Source organism: Gorilla gorilla, chromosome X (assembly GCF_029281585.2).
Source record: "Gorilla gorilla gorilla isolate KB3781 chromosome X, NHGRI_mGorGor1-v2.1_pri, whole genome shotgun sequence".
NCBI classification, from domain to species: Eukaryota; Metazoa; Chordata; class Mammalia; order Primates; family Hominidae; genus Gorilla; species Gorilla gorilla.
In genome coordinates, this window is record NC_073247.2 from 115,885,057 (window position 1) to 115,906,109 (window position 21,053).

At 42.5% G+C, this 21,053-nt stretch overlaps 1 protein-coding gene and 1 non-coding gene across 5 annotated transcripts in view; one reads left to right on the forward strand and one right to left on the reverse strand.

Moving 5' to 3' along the window:
• Positions 1-4: 4 nt before the first annotated feature.
• ZCCHC18 (zinc finger CCHC-type containing 18) lies at positions 5-3,330 on the forward strand. 4 transcript variants are annotated; one of them, XR_008675680.2, is made up of 5 exons: positions 18-284; positions 678-729; positions 917-1,056; positions 1,472-1,615; positions 2,735-3,330. XR_008675680.2 is itself a non-coding variant. In XM_055376832.2 (4 exons), the coding sequence occupies exon 4, from the start codon at positions 1,595-1,597 to the stop codon at positions 2,804-2,806; it is 1,212 nt and encodes a 403-aa protein (XP_055232807.1). In that variant the 5' UTR covers positions 18-484; positions 678-729; positions 917-1,056; positions 1,472-1,594; the 3' UTR covers positions 2,807-3,330. The 4 variants fall into 4 exon arrangements, 3 of the variants coding, with proteins under 3 accessions (XP_055232806.1, XP_055232807.1, XP_018875220.1); XM_055376832.2 differs by having other exon boundaries at positions 18-484; positions 1,472-3,330; XM_019019675.4 differs by having other exon boundaries at positions 1,472-3,330.
• Positions 3,331-9,728: 6,398 nt separating this feature from the next.
• LOC101144247 (uncharacterized) overlaps positions 9,729-21,053 on the reverse strand; it is a 34,712-nt gene continuing 23,387 nt past the window's right edge. Inside the window, exon 2 of the transcript XR_002004291.3 lies at positions 9,729-18,663. This is a non-coding gene — a transcript (uncharacterized protein). The remainder of the gene's footprint in view (positions 18,664-21,053) is intronic.

Sequence of the window (21,053 nt, forward strand, 5' to 3'; positions counted from 1 at the left end):
GTCACGCTCTTTTGTCTCAGTCGCCAGAGACTGAAAGCAACCGCGGCTGCCCGGAGGGCCGAACTGGAGGGTGGGCGCAGCCTTGGCTGCCTTGGGAACCGTGCTGCCTCGACTCGGCTACCCCTCGCTGGGCGGTCGTGCGCACTCGCTAGGTCGGGCAGCCCCGGGTTGCTTAGCGGCCGAGGAGGCGCCAGAGATCCCGTTCCCCCGCAGAGCTACGGGGACTGGAAGGCGAAACAGAGCTGTGGACGCGGGAGCACATGCTGCCCACCAGTGGAGCACAGGTAAAGAAAGAGCGCGCGATTGCCCGGCGCTGAGAGGGGTGGGGGAAGCCCCGCCAGGACTGGGCGGCGCCCGGCTTGGAGAATCAGTAACTGCGAGGCAGGGGATGGAGCACTCCCTTGGCCTGGTTGCGCTGAGGAAGGAGTTGTGGTTCATCTGGATGCTGCCGACTGGATAGGATTTAGGATTTGCCTGGATTAAGGTAGGTGGGGGTGTTGTCGTAGGTCGGGGGTGTTGTTGGGTGTCGGGGGCGCGGTGTGTTCGGGGAGGTGGCAAGGGGCGGGAGGAGACGATCGCAAGCTGTCTTGAACCCCTTTTGCATCTCCTCATCTCTTCCTGGGAAGGAATATGAGGGTGGGAGGTTATCCAACTTCTAGTCTCTTTCTCCCTGGCAGGTCATCAAAGCCGAATCCGAACTTGAATTCTGTGCGGCGGATTGCAGAGCTGGTAGGACGAGGGTCTCCCGGAGGAAATGTAATGGGGATGAGCGGGAGGGCAGGAGGCACTTTGGCTTGCGTTCAGAAGATGGGAGAGGGAATTTTCCGCCTGGCGACAGTGGAGGCGGTGGAGGGGAGGTATCAAGTTTTCAGATGAAGCTGCTTCCAATCCTTCCTTTCCCTCCTTCGCGGCACAGTCTTGAGGCCCTGAGGACTGGGATCTGCGACACCCAGTGGACAAAAGTCGGCCGTACCCCAGAGGCTAATTTTCTCACGGCAGGCACCTGTTGCAGAGGCTGCAAGTAAAATAAAGGCGAACGCTAGTTTCCGAGCTCATGTAAGAATCTGAGAAATAACGGGGGAAACGTTGACAAGGGGGTGTGATTGAGACCTGAGGCCATGAGGTTAATGGTTTCTTATTACCATAAATCTGTGACACACAACCATTGAGTTCCGTTTTGAGGGCCCAGTATCAGCTCCCAACACTATGTCATCTAGAATTAGAAGCAACAGTTGTCGCCCCTCCTGGAGTACAGGCAGGAGGGGATGGATGTGGCTCTGAAAAACTACCTACTAGCCCAGGGACACCTGCTAGCTCTGGAATGTTGTAATTGCCAGTCTCCTGCAGGGTACTGTTAAGGCACTGGGCAGATATAAAATGCACTGCAAGGCTATTCAGGAAGATAGAGAATGCTACTGCAGACTGCTTCCCCACAGCCCACTATCTTATTAACCACTTTTACTTTCCTTAGAATCCCTACTGAAATACAAGGCAGGCACAGCCCAGGAACGTTGCTTTGGAGAATCCTGCAGATAAGGCTTTTCGAAAAAGCGCGAGCATCTTGTTGTATTCAGATACCCTATCGTCGTCGGTCATGGCTAGCATCACTGCGCGTGTGGGTAACAGCAGGCAGCAGAATGCACCTTTGCCGCCTTGGGCCCATTCCATGTTGAGGTCTCTGGGGAGGAGTCTCTGTCCTTTAGTGGTCAAAATGGCAGAGAGAAACATGAAGTTGTTCTCAGGAAGAGTGGTGCCAGCCCAGGGGAAAGAAACCTTTGAAAACTGGCTGATCCAAGTCAATGGGGTCCTGCCAGATTGGAGTATGTCTGAGGAGGAAAAACTCAAGCGCTTGATGAAAACACTTAGGGGCCCTGCCCGGGAGGTCATGCGTTTGCTTCAGGCGGCCAACCCCAACCTAAGTGTAGCAGATTTCTTGCGGGCAATGAAATTGGTGTTTGGGGAGTCTGAAAGCAGTGTGACTGCCCATGGTAAATTTTTTAACACCCTGCAGGCACAAGGGGAGAAAGCCTCCCTTTATGTGATCCGTTTAGAGGTGCAGCTCCAGAATGCTATTCAGGCAGGCATCCTAGCTGAGAAAGATGCAAACCAGACTCGCTTGCAACAGCTTCTTTTAGGCGCTGAGCTGAATAGGGACCTGCGCTTCAGGCTTAAGCATCTTCTCAGGATGTATGCAAATAAGCAGGAGCGGCTTCCCAATTTCCTGGAGTTAATCAAGATGATAAGGGAGGAAGAGGATTGGGATGATGCTTTTATTAAACGGAAGCGGCCGAAAAGGTCTGAGCCAATAATGGAGAGGGCAGCCAGCCCTGTGGCATTTCAGGGCGCCCAGCCAATAGCAATCAGCAGTGCTGACTGTAACTGCAACGTGATAGAAATAGATGATACCCTTGATGACTCTGATGAGGATGTGATCCTGGTGGTGTCTCTGTACCCTTCACTGACACCTACAGGTGCCCCTCCCTTCAGAGGAAGAGCCAGACCTCTGGATCAAGTGCTGGTTATTGATTCCCCCAACAATTCTGGGGCTCAGTCTCTTTCTACCAGTGGTGGTTCTGGGTATAAGAATGATGGTCCTGGGAATATTCGTAGAGCCAGGAAGCGAAAATACACAACCCGCTGTTCATATTGTGGGGAGGAGGGCCACTCAAAAGAAACCTGTGACAATGAGAGCAACAAGGCCCAGGTTTTTGAGAATCTGATCATCACCCTGCAGGAGCTGACACATACAGAGGAGAGGTCAAAAGAGGTCCCTGGAGAACACAGTGATGCTTCTGAGCCACAGTAAGGATCTAGTCCAGCCCTAAATGAGTCCTTGACTGTATTCAGAGTCTGGTAATGGGAATAACAGGAGAGGGGGGTGGGTTTCTAACTGCATGAATTAATCCACAAAGCAGTTTTCCTTTGGGAAGGAGAAGAGGTCTTGCATACCAGCACAGTGGATGGGGAATGGTGTGACCTCTGTCCCTGCTCTCTTCTCTGCTGGCTTAAGGGTCTATTCTCCATGTGTCTATTTCTTTGATGACTTTATACTTTTTATGAAAGGAGCATCTTTTCATTAAACCTTCAAAAATAAAGGAAGATACAAAAACTAAAGTACAAATTACCTGAAACTCAGCACCCTTTTGTAACCATTGTCAGCCCTTTGGTGAATGTCCTTCCAGATATCTCCCTGTACCTGTGTACCCAGATAGATATATGTATAGATAAGAGTGACCAAATGTAAGTGCTGTTCTATACTGTGTATTTTTCACCAAATAATGTATCTCGTGGACTTCTATGTCGATGAATATATATAAATATCTAACTTCATGTCTCTGTGTGATGTTACTTTTAGAAAGATAAAGAAAAATGAAACTAAATATAGAAGCTATAAGGGGGGGTCATACCATGAGGAGGGGTTTTTATCAACCTCATTTATAGGAAAGGAGAAAGGAAGCTGAAATGGACTGAATATCTCCCATACAACCCCTTAACACAACTGACCTGTCTCCTAGGTCATAGAGCCAACCCCTGCACCCATGAGTTAATAATGTTCCAATGTTTTCTTCTTGAACATACCATGAGACATCAGATGGGGAACGGGGGGGGGGACAAAAATTGAAAATGGGTATTCCAGAGGCTCCATTCCTGTTTGTATTGGGAAGGAACAACTACTCCTGCCCCATCTCTTGACCTCAGATTAGAGGGTGATAAAAGATGACATGTGACCTCTATCCTTGAGGGTCCCAAGTTTCTGGTAGGTACAGTAGTCCCTATCTTCACGAAGAGGTCAAAACTGGCAAGGAGCAGGGGGGAATGATTTCATTTAAGGCAAGGAGTGGAGTGAAATGAATGCAGACCTGAGGACCTGAGGGAGTTTGCCTGGGAGGAAAGAGGGGGTCCCTGGGCTGATGAGACAGGGTATGCAGCAGCCAGAGCTGGCACCTCAGGGAAAGGAGCACAGAGCTATGTAGGTGGAGGACAGGAGGACAGGGGAGAGGGGGAGGGGTATGATGGCCAGGCTGGTGGGCTCCCATCTACAGTGACAGGGACAGGAGGCCTGGCAGAAACTGCAGACCCACAGGTTTCACACAGAACCCTGGGCTATGTTGTAGGGGGAGTGGAGGTTGGGACTCTAATTAGGCTAGCAGGCTGATGGGGACAAAAGGGTCTAGGCTGAGGCCCCCAGGGAGGAGTAGAAGCTACACACTGCAAGGAGCCCAATGCAGCCTTCCCAGGGCTGCCAGGCCCAGAATCCACCTTGGAGTGCTCTCCTTCCAGAATCACCTCCAACTCTGCTCTTCCCTGGGCCCTTTCCCTTGCTTCATCCACATCCCCATAATCCCATTCCTATCCCCACTGCTCCATCCATATCCCCACAATCTCATTCCTATCACCCCTGCTCCATCCATATACCTACAATTACATTCCTACCCCCTCTGCTCAGTCTATATCCTCACAGTCTCATTCATACCCCCCTGCTCCATCCATAACCCCACAATCCCATTCAGTTCCCCCCTGCTCCATGCACATCCCCACAATCTCATTCAGATCCTTCCTGCTCCATCTGTATCCTCAGTCTCATTCCTATCCACCCTGCTCCATCCATATCCCCACAATCTCATTCAGATCCCCCCTGCCCCATCCATATTCCCACAATCTCATTCATATCCCCCCTGCTCCATCCATATCCCCACAATCTCATTCAGATCCCCCCTGCTTCATCCATATCCCCGCAATCTCATTCCTATCCCCCTTGCTCCATCCATTTTCTCACAATCTCACTTTACCACCACTCCCCTTCCCTGGAGCCACACTCACCTCTTGGTGGAGGGAGATGGAGGCTCAGCTTCATGTGCTCTGCCCATCACCACCTCCCCCTCCTCCGCATTCCATGATGGCCTTAAGCCTCAGCCTCCTTAATGCTCATGGCCAGTAGACTGGGAGGGCCCCTCTGCCTCTGACCTTTTAGCTGAGAACTGAGCAGGAGTAAAGGTCCAAGAGACCCACTTTTTGCATCCCTCTGGGGCACCTCTGGCTCGTGGCAGCCACCTCCATCTCACCACAGGCAAAGAGGACCCCACCACCCACGCAGGAGGCAGCTTCATCAAGCCCCCAAAGCCACAGGATCCCCCAACACTACCTGGCTCTTACAGCCCCCTATTCCTCCCTACCTCTCCCAAAGTCTATCCTTGGAGGGGATTTGCCCACTCATCTCTCCAAGATTAGAATGTAGTTCCACTTGCTGCTCACCTTTTCTCAAATTCACTCTATAAATGCTATTGAATGATTTACCTAGATATGCTGTCATAATTTCTTTCTGAAACCAGGTAGAGTGAAAAGAGGAATAAATGCTACACCTACCCCCACCCTCCTTTTCACTGGAGTTAGCTTGGAGGTTCAAGATCATTACTTTGAAACCCTGCTGTGTAATTCATCCCCTTTCCTTCCCCCCCCCATCCTGTCCTCTGTTGTGTAAACCTGAAACTGTCTAAATTTTTACTTCACCAAAATGATGCAAAAGTGAGACTTTTTATTTCATTTTGTGTCACATTGGCTTTCCTTTATTCAAGAAGTATGTATTTTCCCTAATTGGAAGACACAGAAGACTTGGAGTGATTACAGGGTTAAGTGAAAGAAGGCTTTTAAAAAATTTTGTGTTCGATACCCTTCATTTATAATTATTGTTTTTTCCTTTCCTTTCTCCCTTCATTCTCATTAGTCGCCAAGAGATGAAAATTGCTCTTTTGTCTTGTCAGGAGAAACCAGCCTTTGAATGACCTCCTTTTGCAATATCTCCCTCCTTCTTGATACTATTTTCCCTTGTTTCCATGACATCCGTCTCATGGTTTCCCTCTCCCAGATCTTTTTGATGCCTACTTCTCAGTGTCTTTTGCCGAATATTCTTTCCCTTCCTGATCCTTCCACAATAGCAATAAAAATTAAAATCACTGCAAGTGCGATTTATTCCAAGCTTATTACATGCCAGGCACCCAGTGCCAAGCCTTTAAAATGCATTATTAGCTTTTCATAGCAACTCCCTTAAGATAAGCATTACTTTCTATTTCTAACTTGCTATTAATTTAATTACTATTAATTGACACATATTTCAGATGATGAAACAGGCTGGGAAGTTAGGAAACGTACTTAGGGTCATGTAAGTATTTAGTGGTACAGTCAAGGATAAGACACTGGACTGTGTTCCAAAGTCTGTGTTCCTTACTTGAGTTAGCCATCATGTGCACAGCACCCCATGAGGTAGGTGTTACTATTATATAAAGATGATACATGAGGAAAACAAGGTCAACAGACATAATTAGCCAAATATCATAGCAGCAAGTGGCTTGTGCGCCATGCACAAGGATGCAGCCTTTAAGGAATACTTGTGTGACACAGGCCACCTTTCTTTCACATCCTCTTGTGGCAGCTATCCTTCCTGCTGCCTGGCAACCATCCCCTCCCCCTTCAGAGTTGCATTATCACATTCAGTTCAGGTATCAAGTTTCCAGTCTATGCTTTTGGTGCAAATGGTTTTGAATTTGATGTATGCAAGAGGAGACAGCTGCAACAATGAGTGGAGGAGAGATAAATTGTTCAATTCATGGTGCTGGGGGGAACTTCATTACCTGATTGGAAAAAAGGTCAGTTTCCTTTCTCCCATGACACTAAATATGAATCCCAGATACATTTGAGCAGTAAATGTAGATTTTATGCAATTATTAATTCTTCTTTAATCGTATATTTTGTTGTTATAAAATGAATAAAAAGAATCAAATGTTCAAAAGCAACCCTTTTTAAAGCTGCAACACAATACATGTTAAACCTCTGGGTTGGAGAGAACTTTCTATGGTTAAGAGTAATGAAAGAAAGTATAAAGGAAAAGACTGATAACTCAGAAGACAGCATTAACAGAAATAAAATACCAACAGTAAGCTGAGAAACATTGGCAACAAATATCATGGAAAGGGGGCAGGGTTGGCAACAAATAAGAGAAGCAATAATAACAGCAAATCTGTATTGTGTTTAGATAGTTAACATTTATTAAGGTCTTACAAAGTGCCAGGCATATTCTACAAGCTCTACATGGCTTTATACTTCATTTCATTCTTACAACAAGCCCTGAGATAGATCTTATCTTAAAATTTCCACATTCTAAAACACTCTTTAAGCGGGGGGCGGGGGGAGCAGAGGAAAGTGCATAAAATATAAATTTACAGCTTAACAAATTATTATAAAGCAAATCACCATAAAGATCAAGAAACAGAACACATCAGAACTCTAGAAATTCCCATAAGTCCTTGCCCAATCACAACCTCTTTCCTCTCTCCAAAACAAAACAAAACACTCTCATGACAGTTTTAGCTGTTGCTTTCTTACTTTCCTTTATAGCTTTACCACTCAAATATAGATGCCCAAACACTATTGTTTCTTGAGCTTTATATAAATAGAACTATAACGCATATATCCTTCTATATCCAGCTCATTGCCCTTACAATTATGCTTCTGAGATTCAACCTGGTTGCATGCGGCATCGGTTCATCATTCTCAGTATTGTGTTACAGCTTTCCATTCTATGACTTTACAAGAAATTATCCTTTTACTGTCGGTGGACATTTGGACTGTTTCCAGTTTGGGACAATTATGAAAAATGTTGCTAAGAACATGTTTTTAATGTCTCCTGGTACATATGTGCACACACAAGGTATATATGTAGGAGAGGAATTGCTGGCTTATAGATTGTGTATATTTTCAACTTCACTAGATACCACCAAACTGTATATCAAAGTTGTACCAATTCCCACTTCCACCATCAGTGTTTGAGAGTTCCTGTTGCTCCACATCCTCACAAATACTTGACATTGTCAACAAAGCTTCATAACTTTTGCTTGAGGTTTTGTATGTCTATTATTACATTTAGTTCAAGGTAATTGTGTATACTACTATAAATTAAATATTGGTTTAAATTTCATTTTCTAAGGGCTTGTTGATGGTATATAGAAATATAACTGGTCTTTTGATGTTGATATTGTATACTGACTTTGCTAATCTCTCTTAATAATTTTAATCTGTAGCTTCCTTAGAATTTTCTGCATACACAAGCATGTCATCTGTGAATGATGGTAGTTTTATTTCTTCTTTCCCAATCCATATACATTTCTTTTTCTTACCTTACTGCATCGACTGGGACCTAGAGTACAACTAGTGAGAAGAGACATTCTTGTCCTATTCCTGAACTCAAGGGACCACTTTGAGCAATTCAACATTAAGTGGATGCTTGCTGCAGGTTTTTAGTAAATACCACTTATCAGTTTAAAAATGTTTCCTTCCATTCCTAATTTACCGTAAGTTTTTAAAATAATCAATGGATGCTGAATTTTATGAAATGCTTTTTCTGTATCTATTATATATGCTTTTTTCTCATTTATTAGTTAAAATGCTAAATTACATTATTTGGGTTTCTAATAATAAACCAACCAGGCATTCCTGAAATAAACAAGATTTGGTCCTGATTTATTACAATTGTTACACATTGCTGGATTCAATTTGCTAATATTTTGTTTAGGATTTTTAGATCTATGTCTGTAAGAGAGATTCACCTGTAATTTTCCTTTCTGTATAATGTCTTTGTGAGATTTTGGTATCAAAGGTTTGCTGGCCTCCTAAAACTAGTTGAGGAATACAATTCTTCTTTGTCTTTCTTCATTTAAAAACCAGGCAACTGAGGTCCAAGGTGTTTAGATTATTTTTCATAACTGCATTAAATCCAATTATTTACTTGTATCCATGATTTATTAAACCAGCCTCTTTAGAGCCATTCATTACCTTGTTTCCTTGTTTCGCTGTTATAAACCCACTGAGAAAAGCATCCTTATTCACATACAGGTTTGCACATGTGAACGATTATTTCCTGAGGATACATTCCTAGAGGTGACATTACTGGAACAAGCACTATGTTTCACAGGAACCAGAGCAGAAAGAGAGGTGGCCTGTGGCACATCCTACTTTAGTAGCTCTGGCTCACATTCAGGGCCCTTCCTCATCTCTTAAACTTGCTGGGAATACCCTTTAACTCTGAGCTACTAGAGACTTTGATACTTAATAATATTTAAAGGTCAATTCAGCTCTAAGAAACTCCCCAAATTAAGTTTTCAAATGATTTGGCAGGAGGAGCGGGTTGCTTTTAACATTTTCAATGGAACTTTCCAAACCCACATGAAATTATAGAAAATGAATGATGAATCCCCATGTACCCATCATTCAGCTTCAAGAATTATCAATATGTTGCATAATTTGTCTCATCCCCCACATTTTGATGAAGTATTTTAAAGCAATTACTAGACATCACATCAAATGGTATGATTCATATATATATGAACATAGATATTTGGTAGAGATGGCAATCGCACTCTGTTGCCCAGGCTGGTCTCAAATTCCTGGCCTCAAGTGATCCTCCCGCCTTAGTCTCCCAAAGTGCTGGGATCACAGGTGTGAACCACCATCCCTGGCCTGATTCTTCTGTATTCTACCCATAGTTCTATCTCCCCTTTTTGTTCCAAAATTTTCATTGGGGTAAAAGTTACAAAAAATTCACCATTTTGACCATTTTAAAGTGTACAATTCAGTGGCATTTAGTACGCATTCCAAATATTTTTTATTTGTACATGTCTTTATTCTGAGTCCATTTTTCCACAGGTTTATTAGTTTTTTGTACAAATTTAGATGTCTGATTTCTTTTTTTTTGTTTTTTTTTTGTTTTTTTTTTTGAGACAGAGTCTCACTCTGTTGCCCAGGCTAGAGTGCAGTGGTGTGATTTCTTCTCAGCAGGTGCAGACACTTCTCTGAAGACCAACAGCAGAACTGAGTCTCAGGATGGGTAAAGGCTTCTGTAAACCTCCAGATCCACAGCCCCAACTACTTTCCCTTCACCCTGGCTGAATACCACATCTTGAGGCAATCAACTACTAAAAGGCTGCTCACACTCTCTTTTTCTGTAATGAGACTACTTCAGCCCCCTTTTATTTGGCTACTCTAAATTCTCCTTTTATAGGGATACAACAGCCCTCAATGACTTCTTGAGGAAAAAGAAGATAATTACAAATTCAGTTTCAACAAGCAGGACATTTGGCTATACTGTACCAACTAAGCCATGTTCCTCAATCCAGCTTTTGGGAGTCTGAGAAGAAATACCTCTCAGAGCAGGGAGTCAAGGAGATATATTTTTATTCCAATCTGAATACTGTACTTTGTATAAAGGTGGCTGATCAGGTTGCCTGTGGAGGGGTTGGGTGGTTGGACAAGAAGAGGGATGTGATTTGGGCATTCCTGGACCTTTGGCTCCTTATCCTCAAAGGAGGAAAGGAACTTGGGCAAAGTAGTTAACTTCTCTGCTTCAGCTTCCTCACCAGTAAAACGGAGACAATAACAGGAAGTCCCTCACAGGGTTGTGGTAAGAATTAAATGAATGAACACTTGAGAAGTCTTTAAAAGAGTGGCTGGTGCACTGTAACTACTGTGCCATAGAATGCCATCATAACGACACCAATCGCTTCGCTCCAAACTCTCTGAGCACCCTTGTAGATGGATTACCTAAACCGTCCCTCCCAGACTCTTCACAGAGAATTTCATTAAAGTCAGTAGACTTCAGCTACTCTCTCTCATGTGCAGGGGAAAACAATATAATCCCTTTATGAGCTAACCAAATAAATTCTCTCAGGAACTGCCCTTGCATGAAGAACATACCTCCAGGGATGCTTGCTTAGTTGGGGAGGTGAGTGAGGCTCTCTGGACCTAGCTGAGATGGCCTGGACCTAAAGGAAGACAGTAGCTCAAATTCCCCACAGAATAACTCAGAAACTTTGAAGGATGGGAGCTGGTAAGCCAAAGAGGTGAGGGAGCTCTAGGGTCAGGCAGGAAGCTCAATGGAAGAGAAATTTGAGAGAAATTGTTCTAATGTTCTTCTGTGTAGTTTGCTGATTTGTTGATTTTTTTTTTTACTTTTTTTCCCTTTTTTTAAAATTATACTTTAAGTTCTGGGATACATGTGCAGAACGTGCAGGTTACATAGGTATACACGTGCCATGGTGGTTTGCTGCATCCATCGACCTGTCATCTACATTAGGTATTTCTGCTAATGCTATTCCTCCTCTAGTCCCCTACCCCCCAACAGGCCCCGTTGTGTGATGTTCCCCTCCCTGTGTCCATGTGTTCTCATTGTTCAATTCCCACTTATAAGTGAGAATATGTGGTGTTTGGTTTTCTGTTCCTGTGTTAGTCTGCTGATAACAATGGTTTCCAGCTTCATCCATGTCCCTGCAAAGGACATGAACTCATCTTTTTTTATAACTTTATAGTATTCCATGGTGTATATGTGCCACATTTTCTTTATCCAGTCTATCATTGATGAGCATTTGGGTCGGTTCCAAGTCTTTGCTATTGTGAATAGTGCTGCAATAAACATACACGTGCATGTGTCTTTATAGCAGAATGATGTATAATCCTTTGGGTATATACACAGTAATGGGATTGCTAGGTCAAATGGTATTTCTGATTCTAGATCCTTGAGGAATCGCCACACTGTCTTCCACAGTGGTTGCACTAATTTACACTCCCACCAACAGTGTAAAAGCGTTCCTATTTCTCCACAGCCTCGCCAGCGTATGTTGTTTCCTGACTTTTTAATGATTGCCATTCTAACTGGCATGAGATGGTATCTCATTGTGGTTTTGATTTGTATTTCTCTAATGACCAGTGATGATGAGCTTTTTTTCATATGTTTTTTGGCCGCATAAATGTCTTCTTTTGAGAAGTGTCTGTTCGTATCTTTTGCCCACTTTTTGATGGGGCTGTTTTTCTCTTGTAAATTGGTTAATGTTTTACTGGTTAGCCTTTCAAAACAATTTCTGGCCAGGCACAGTGGCTCATGCCTGTAATCCCAACACTTTGCGAGGCTCTGGAGGAGGATTGCTTGAGGCCAAGAGTTCAAGACCAACCTGGGCAACACAGCAAGACCCCATCTCTACAAAAAATAAAAATGAAAAAATTAGCCAGGCGTAGTGGCACATGCCTGTAGTCCTAGCTGCTCGGGGAGCTGAGGCAGGAGGATCACTTGAGCCCAGGAAGTTGAGGCTGCAGTGAGCTATGATCATGCCACTACACTCCAGCCTGGGCGACAAAGCAAGACCCTGTCTCAAAAAAAAAAATACATTCAATTTAAAAATGTATTGTAACATTGTTTAGTGTAGCACACGCTCAACTAAAAAGAAATAACTTTTTTCTTTTTCTTTCTTTTTTTTTTTTTTTTAAGACAAAGTCTCACTGTCGCCCAGGCTGGAGTGCAATGGCGTGATCTTGGCTCACTGCAACCCCCATCTCCTGGTTTCAAGCGATTCTCTTGCCTCAGCCTCCCTAGTAGCTGGGATTACAGGCACACACCACCATGCCCAGATAATTTTTGTATTTTTAGTAGAAACATGGGGTTTCGCCATGTTGGCCAGGCTGGTCTCAAACTCCTGACCTCAAGTTATCTGCCCGCCTCAGCCTCCCAAAGTGCTGGGATTACAGGTGTGAGCCACCACGCCTGGCCCAAAAAACAACTTTCAAACACAGAAAGGGGAATAAGTAGAAGTGAAAGTTCCCCAGCTTCCCACAGTCTGGTCTGGGGTGTGTTCTTCTGCTTTTACACAAACACAAACATATCTATTCTTGTTCTTTTTCTATAAAAGTTGGGTCATAGCAGGTACGTGGTTCTGATACTCTCTTTCATATTGTCTGCTGTGCTAAAATAAACCCTCTCCACTGTCCCAAACCTTCAGCAACATCCTGCTACTTGCCTTGTGCTGTTTATGCTCTTTGGACCAGCTGCTTGAGAGTTTTCTCTCAGTGAAAGGAAGAAATTATAGTTTCACCTCACTACAATCATATCGTAATAACAGCTACTGCTTATGGTACCCCTACTGTGTCTGGCAGTCTCTTTGGTGCTTTACTTGAATTCTCATACCCATTCCTCACAACAACCCCTTGGAAGTCAGTCCCACTATTATCCTATGTGGGTTCACAGATGAAAACTCAAGGCCCAAAAGGTAATGAGTGGGAAGTTAAGGAGAAAAGCACATATGCTGGAGGCAGGACTTGGGCATTCAGCATCTCCTTAAATCTTTACAATGACCTTAAGAGGGAGCTGTCACCACAAATGAGGACACCGAGGCTGCAGAGTTCACAGAGCAAGCAGCATTCCTGTTCTCTGCCAGGATGAAGCCACTGAGAGTTCGTAAGTACATCCATCCCTTTCCGTAAAACTTGATGAAAGAAAGCTAGCAAAGATCTGAAAACATGGAGATACACGCAGTGCTCAGTGATTGCAAAACTCAATATAATAAAGATGTCAATTTTCCCCACAGTTATCTATAGATTTAACATAATTACTATCAAAATCCCAGAGGGATTTTTCATAGATACACACAAGCTGGCCCAGCATGGTGGCTCATGCCTGTAATCCCAGCACTTTGAGAGGTTGAGGCGAGAGGATCACTTGAGGCCAGGAGTTTGAGACCAGCCTGGGTAACATTACAAGACCCAGTCTCCACACAAAAAAATTAAAAATTAGCCAGGTGTGGTGGCACATGCCTGCAGTCTTAGCTACTTGGGAGGCTGAGGTGGGAGGATCGTTTTAGCCCAGGAGTTCGAGGCTGCAGTGAGCTACGATCACATCACTGCACTCCAGTCTGGGCAAAAGCACTTGTTAGGAGGAGATAGAAAAGGAAAAGAAACTCTCAAAATTCAACAGTAAAAAAGACATAAATATTCCATTAGAAGGCTTGGCACAGTGGCTCACACCTGTATTCCCAGCACTTTGGGAGGCTGAGGTGAGAGCATCACTTGAGGCCAGGGGTTTGAGACAAGCCTGGGCAACATAGTGAGACCCCATCTCTAAAAAAAATTAAAACATTAGTCAGGTATGGTGGTGCACATCTGTGGTCCTGGGTACTCAGGAGGCTGTGGCAGGAGGATTACTTGAGTCCACATCAAAGCTTCAGTGAGACATGATTGTGCCACTGCACTCCAATCTGGGTGACAGAGTGAGACCCTGTCTCCAAAAAAAAAAGTAAAAAATAGATTCCATTAGAAAATGAGCATGAACATGAACAGAATTTCACCAAAAAGAATACGCAGATGGCAAAGAACATGAAAAACATGTTCAACATCATTAGTCACTAAGGAAATGCAAATTAAAACCACAATAAGCTAAGCTATCATTGTACACCTATAAGAATGGCTAAAATAAAAAACAGTAATACCAAATGTTCACAAGGATGTAGAAAAAATGGATCTCTCATACAATGATGTTAGGAATATAAAATGGTAAGGCTCTGGAAATCATTCTGGCAATTTCCTATGAGACTAAACATGCACTTATCATATGACCCTGCAAGTGCACTCCTGGGCATTTATCCCAGAGAAATGAAAACTTATAGTCACACAAAAACCTGCATGCTGATGTTCACAGCAACTTTATCTGTAATTGCAAAACGAGGAAACAACCCAAATGTCCTTCAACTAGTAATTGGATAAAGAAATTCTGGTCTATCCACCCAAGGGAATACTACTCAGCTGGAACAAACTACTGATACACACAACAACCCAGATATGACTCAAAAGGATTACATTTGGTGAAGAACGTCAATCCCAAAAGACTACATAGTATAGGACTCTATTTATGTAACATTCTCGAAATTAGAAAATTTTAGAGATACAGAACAGATTAATCATTGCCAGGGAGCAAGGATGGGGCAGGGTGGGTATGATTATGAAGGGGAAACACAAGGGAGGTCCTATTGAACAGTTTTATATCATGACTGTGGTGGTTGTTAAACAAATCTCTACATGGGATAAGACCACATAGAAAAACACACACACATACAAATGCATGTAAAATGGTGAAAATTAGGTCTATATTCTAGTTAACAATCTTGTAATAATTTCCTGGATTTGATATTGTACTATAATAACGTAAGGTGCCACCATTAGAGGAAGTGTGGTTTCAGGTACATGGGACTCTATGTGCTTTTGCAACTTCCTTGTGAGTCTATAATTACTTTAAAATAATTTTTAAAAATAACTAGCGTGGGGCTGGGTGTGGTGGCTCACGCCTGTAATCCCAGCACTTTAGGAGGCCAAGATGGGCAGATAACTTGAGGTCAGGAGTTCGAGACCAGCCTGGCCAATATGGTGAAACCGAGTCTCTACTAAAAATACAAAAATTAGCTTGGCATGGTGGCACATGCCTGTAATCCCAGCTACTCAGGAGGCTGAGGCTCAAGAATGGCTTGAACTGGTGAGGTGGAGATTGCAGTGAGCTGAGATCACGCCACTGCACTCCAGCCTGGGTGATAGAGCTAGACTCTGTCTCAAAAAAAAACCAAAAAACAAACAAACAAAAAACTAGTGTGGGATTCCAGGGTGGCAGAAAGTAGCCTTGGCGAATTTCTTTGCTAGACTTGTTTTTCCCGTGTTAGCTGTCTTCCGTGCACAGCTGGGGTAGTTTAAAAATTCCTCCTCCTTTTGACAAGTTTTACAAACAGTGCTAAAAAGAAGTTTATCAGTGCTTCTTTGTAAAAAGCATTATTATGTTTTCTAAAGTGACAGTTATTTTAATAATATATTTACAAATAAAAATTATATACAGATGGTGAAAATATTAGTACTTTTAGATCCTAAAGAGCTTTTGCTAATGTAGGTTACAGATCTATCAATATTTATTATATTAGAAATCAAAACTGAAAAATTTTAAAATATGTATTAATGTATTTAAAATAATAAATCCACTGATTATCGTAAATAAAATTTTATTAAAATAATTGCATTTTCAAAACAAAGAATTTAGGAATGTTTTACGTTTCTGAAAATCTCTTAAATGTCTGCCTCAGTACAAGACAGCTAGATTCCCATATTTGCTTCTGCATTTAATGTTGTAACATGCTGTTTTGGATAAAGTATATGAAGACAAATCCAACCTCATGGAGATATGTAGTTGGAAAAAGGATTTCCCAGTCACCTGAAAGGGTCTGTCTCAGGTGTCTCCAGGACTCCTCACACTACACTTTAAGAACCAATATGTTAGAGAGACATAATGAAACATTTTCAGATAAAATGTTAAGATGTCAGCAATTTGCACTAAAGTACTCCAAAACACACACACACATAAACAGACACAGACACACACACGTACACACACACACACACACACCCCCATGTATGTATAGTTGATTCATTATTTGTGGTAGTTATATTCTATAAAGTCACCTCAAGCAATGAATTACCAAATACCAAGCCACTGCTCCTAGTGGAAATACAGGTTTAGGTTCCTGGGAGCCTCTGGTTGCATTCCTTAAAATGATCAATACACAACCTTGTTTTATGTATGCTTCTGTCTAAAGACACCTTCTTTAATATATATTTCTTAAAATAATAAATTATATGCAGTATTTTATAGTAAAACATTAGCCAAGAAGGGTTTAACATTTTCCTGATCCTGGGTTAACATAACCATAAATTTCTTTGGTTTTCAAAAGCCTCACAACCATGCTGTCCACTATGCTTTTTCTAATCAGTAGTTATGAATCCACAAATTTTGCTGCTTTTCCATTTATTCCATACCTTCATCACACACTAAAGATGTTATTTTAGCACCATACAGAGCGTCTTCACATATAGACTGGCAAGCCTTTCCTATTCCTTTTTCTGGATGTACTGTGTTGCTGATTTATTAACATTGAACTCACAGCAGACAGCGTTATAACTCATGCCTGATGGAAGCCTATCTAACACATGTATTTTCCTCTATAGGGCACATCACTGCCTTCTGGCTCTTAGAAACACTAGACAGTACTTCAGCACTATGATTGGGGGACATTTTAAACAGCAAAATCACCAAAAAAGCCACAAAAATATGGCACTAGATCGACTACGAAAAGAACACTTGCTTACAGTATGAGAGCAGAAACAAGAACATTGCCTTTTCTAACCTCAGCTGGGAACACTGAGTGCCTGACAACTAAATTGTTTTGCCACTCAGTGCAGGTCTATGAATGACTATTGAAAGCACTGCAAGTATTGATTTGGGGTTATAGATAAGTCTGAAGTAAGTGAACTTGCAAATATGAAATCTGTGAATAATAATAATCAACTTTTTATATATGTATATATATAACTACATTTATATATAAAAGAATCAACTATATATATAACTATATATGTAGTTTTATTTATATATATAAAACTACAAACACATATATATCCACACAAATGTATGTGTGTGTGTGTGTGTGTGTGTGTGTGTGCCATTCAAATGATGAGCAGACATTGTAATTGTTGAAGCTGGATGATAAGTGTATGGGGATTCATTTTACTAGTCTAACTTTGTATATGTTTGTGATTTTCCATAAGATAAAGTTTTGTAAAGTGGTTTATCTTGGACTGCATTGCATTTCCACTTTCTTTAATTCCTTATCAGCACGTGGAAGTCTGCAGCTGTCAAAGGTGAAGTTCAAGTGACGTTTTGGTACAAACTGCCATCCACCACCAACCCAACTGACCATACATCCTTCTGGGGAGTACTAATCCAGTATGCACTCCCTGCTATAACAGGGACAGTGACAGGCAGAATTGTAACATCAACAGCTCTTTCTCTTGGAGAGAACCTCTGGGTCAGAGGTAATGGAACCCTGTATTATTTTGAGAGCCCACTGAGCCCAGACCAGCTGACTCTGTGGAAGTGTGGTTTTAATGTGCATGTATGGCTTTAGCAGACGGTAACTTGGATTCTGGTCCGAGGGTATGGATTCCAGTCACTTAACTCCAGCCTGGGCTGAGTCAGCAATCCAGAGAAAGGGCTTCAGTCAAACAATTCTTAGGAGATCCAGTACTGTCCAACTAACCTTCATATATTCTCTCGACTCTAGTACATGGATATGCTTGACATTTTTAAAGAACAGGAGGTGGGCAGACACTTCCTGTTTTACAAGGCGAAGCATCCCACTATCCTTGTACGCAAGATCAGTCTGTCCAGCAGAATTTTGCATCTCATCCCTTCCCTTACCTTCTCATAAACCTCATGCATCAGCCATCTCCTCTCTCCCCTATCTTCAACATTCTCTTTCTCCTAACTCTTCCCCATCAGCATATGCACACTCCCAAGTCTCTGTCATCTTCATAAAAATTCTCCCTTGATCTTATGTGATCCTCCCACTCCATCAGATCTTTCCCTTTCCAAGTTTAACGGAAATATAACGTGCATGTATGGTTTCCACTACTTCAGTGCCCAATGTTCCAGTTATATACTGCTGTGTAATAAACCACCCCAAAACTTGGGGCTTAAAACAATAATCATTTAATTATACTCATGACTGTGTGGGTAAGGAATGTGGGCAAAGCTCACTAGAGGATTCTCCTGTCCCACGTGGCATCTACTGAGGTCACTCAGTGGTATCCAGCTGGCTGGCTAGGTTGTTTTGGAGGGACCAAAATGACTTCCTTCATATGTGTGGCGCATTGGTGGGGATAACTGGAAAGCTGGGCTCAGCTGGGCTGTGCGTTCTCTCTCCATGTTGTCTCTTGACCTCTCCATTTGGTTTCTCCAGCAGGGCAGTCAGACTTCTTACATGGTTCCTGAGGGATCCAAAAGACCAAGGCAAAAGTTACAGGATTCTTACAACCTATCCTTGGAAGTCAAGCAGCATTAATTCCCTGCATTCTTTCAGTTAAACTTTTGTACAGGGCCCACCAGATTCAACAGTAGGGGGACTACACAGAGGTACAGTTACTTGGAGGCTTGGTTGATAGGAGCCACATGTTACAGACTACCGCCCCCATGTTCTCCTCAAACCACTGCATTCCTCATCACTCCACTGAAATTGTAATCTTTGAGGTAAAGACAGACCTCTTAGTTGTTAAATCCAATAGATGCCTGTCAGTACTTGCTTTGCTTGTTTTTTGTTTTTGTTTTTGGAATTGGACCCTATTGACCACTAAATTCCTTCTTGAAATTCTCCTCCCCTAGCTTCTGTATATCACCTTTCCTTGTCTTTTCTTCAGTCTCCTAAAGTGACTTATTTCTTAGGCTCTCCCCTTATCTACTGGGTTTTGCTATCAGTTCTCTTCTCACTCTGTATATGCTACCTAGTTATATCAACTATACCTATAGCCTCGTCTATCACTTATCTACTGGTGATTCCTCAATATATATCGCCATCCCAGACTTCTCTCCAGTGATCCAGAATCTCATGTACTCACCTAGATGTCCAGCAGGTACTTCAAACAGTCAAAGCTTAATTCGTCTTCCTTACACGTGGTCTCTTCCTTGTGTTTTCTCTCCTGTATTTACCACCCGCCTAGATGCACAAGGCTGAAACTTGGATGTCATCCTTAACTCTACCATCTCTCCTGTTATACTGAATAAAATCTGTCACTGATCCCCGACCATTCGACTTGCTAAAAAGCTTGTCAATTTATCTATTCCTCTCCATCCTAAATACTAGGTCTCTGGCAGAGGACTAGATGGGGGTCTCAGTTCATCATTCTGATCTGTAAACCATATTGAAATTAACATTTACTATAATACACTCAAACACTTTTTTTGTAAAGCAGAGGTGATACAGAGATATCAGGATAGGAGATATTTAATGAGTTAAACTCCACATGGGGAGAGGCACTCAAGTTGGTAGCAATGGCATGTTGCCTTTCGGTAACCTCTAGGGTGAGGTTACTTCAGTTCCTGGGAAGCCCCAACTGGGGGCTTACTCGCTAATCAAGCTCCTTATACCCCTGAACATGCCGTCCTGAAACATCAATTGCATTTAGTGTGATTATAAAAACTGCCTTTATCAAGCCTCATCATCTGGATTTCACATCCAGATTGTGTGTATAATTTCTTAATACATTGCCAGCACATCGTGGCTACACACACCACAGGTTACATCACAGTGACCAGACAGATTCTGGCTTCTAGTAAATGACCAAATAGCTCCTATCAAATCCATCCTCCTTCAGATGTAACAACTATACACCCTGGACAAAATTTTTTTTTAATTACCCGCAAGTATTGACAAGCAACCCAAGGCAGGCAGAAACTGGAGGAGAATCTACATTTAAAAGAAGAGATCAGAACTAGATGAGATTCCCATTTTTAAGACTTTGAACCACAGGGTAGGCCCCAATCAATTCCCTGATGGGTGAACCTTACTGACCTGAAGACAAGAGGACAGAGTTCAGAGTTTCCACAGCAGCTGAAAACTGTGGGGATAAAATCTTGGAATGGAGAGAGCCAGATAGGCAGAGCCCTGAATTCTGTGTATAAACTCTACCAAATCACTGGCTGACCTCTGAATTATGCATTCATGGGACAGTCTCCAAACAGTCTGTATAAGGCTAAAAGAACTGACTAGAGACTTCAGTTGCTGCCTGCCATGAGGGAGACAGAGCATGGAATTTGAGTTTAGTCAAGTTAAATGCTGCTGAAACAAAAATGTCAATACTTTTCAGAGGGATATAATGGAATCCAGATTCTCTAGAACATGTTCTCTGCAATAGCCAGGAGACAAGTCAAAATGACTGAACATTGTTTTGAGAAAAGTCAAAATGATTGAACACGTTTCCTATGGTAAACAGAAAAATGTAACCTATACCAAAGAAAAAAGGCAATCAATGAAGACTGACCCTGAGATGACTGACATGTTAGAATTAGCAGACAGGAATTTTTAACCAGCTATTATAATGATTCCCAAGGACACAGAGGAAAATATGCTCATAAAGAATAGTTACCAGCTGTACTGCAACCATGTAAAGATGAGCACCCTATAGAGGTGGGTGGCTGGTTCACAGTCTAGAAGGTAGAAGAGACTGGGAGTGGCAAGCCTGGCCAGGACCTACAGCACCCACCAACACTGTCTTAGTTCAGATTCTTATTGTTTTTCATGTAGACCATTAAAACAGTCTCAAAAATTGCCTCCCTGCTTATGGTTACTATTTACTATGACCCCCAACACACACAGAAACCCTAA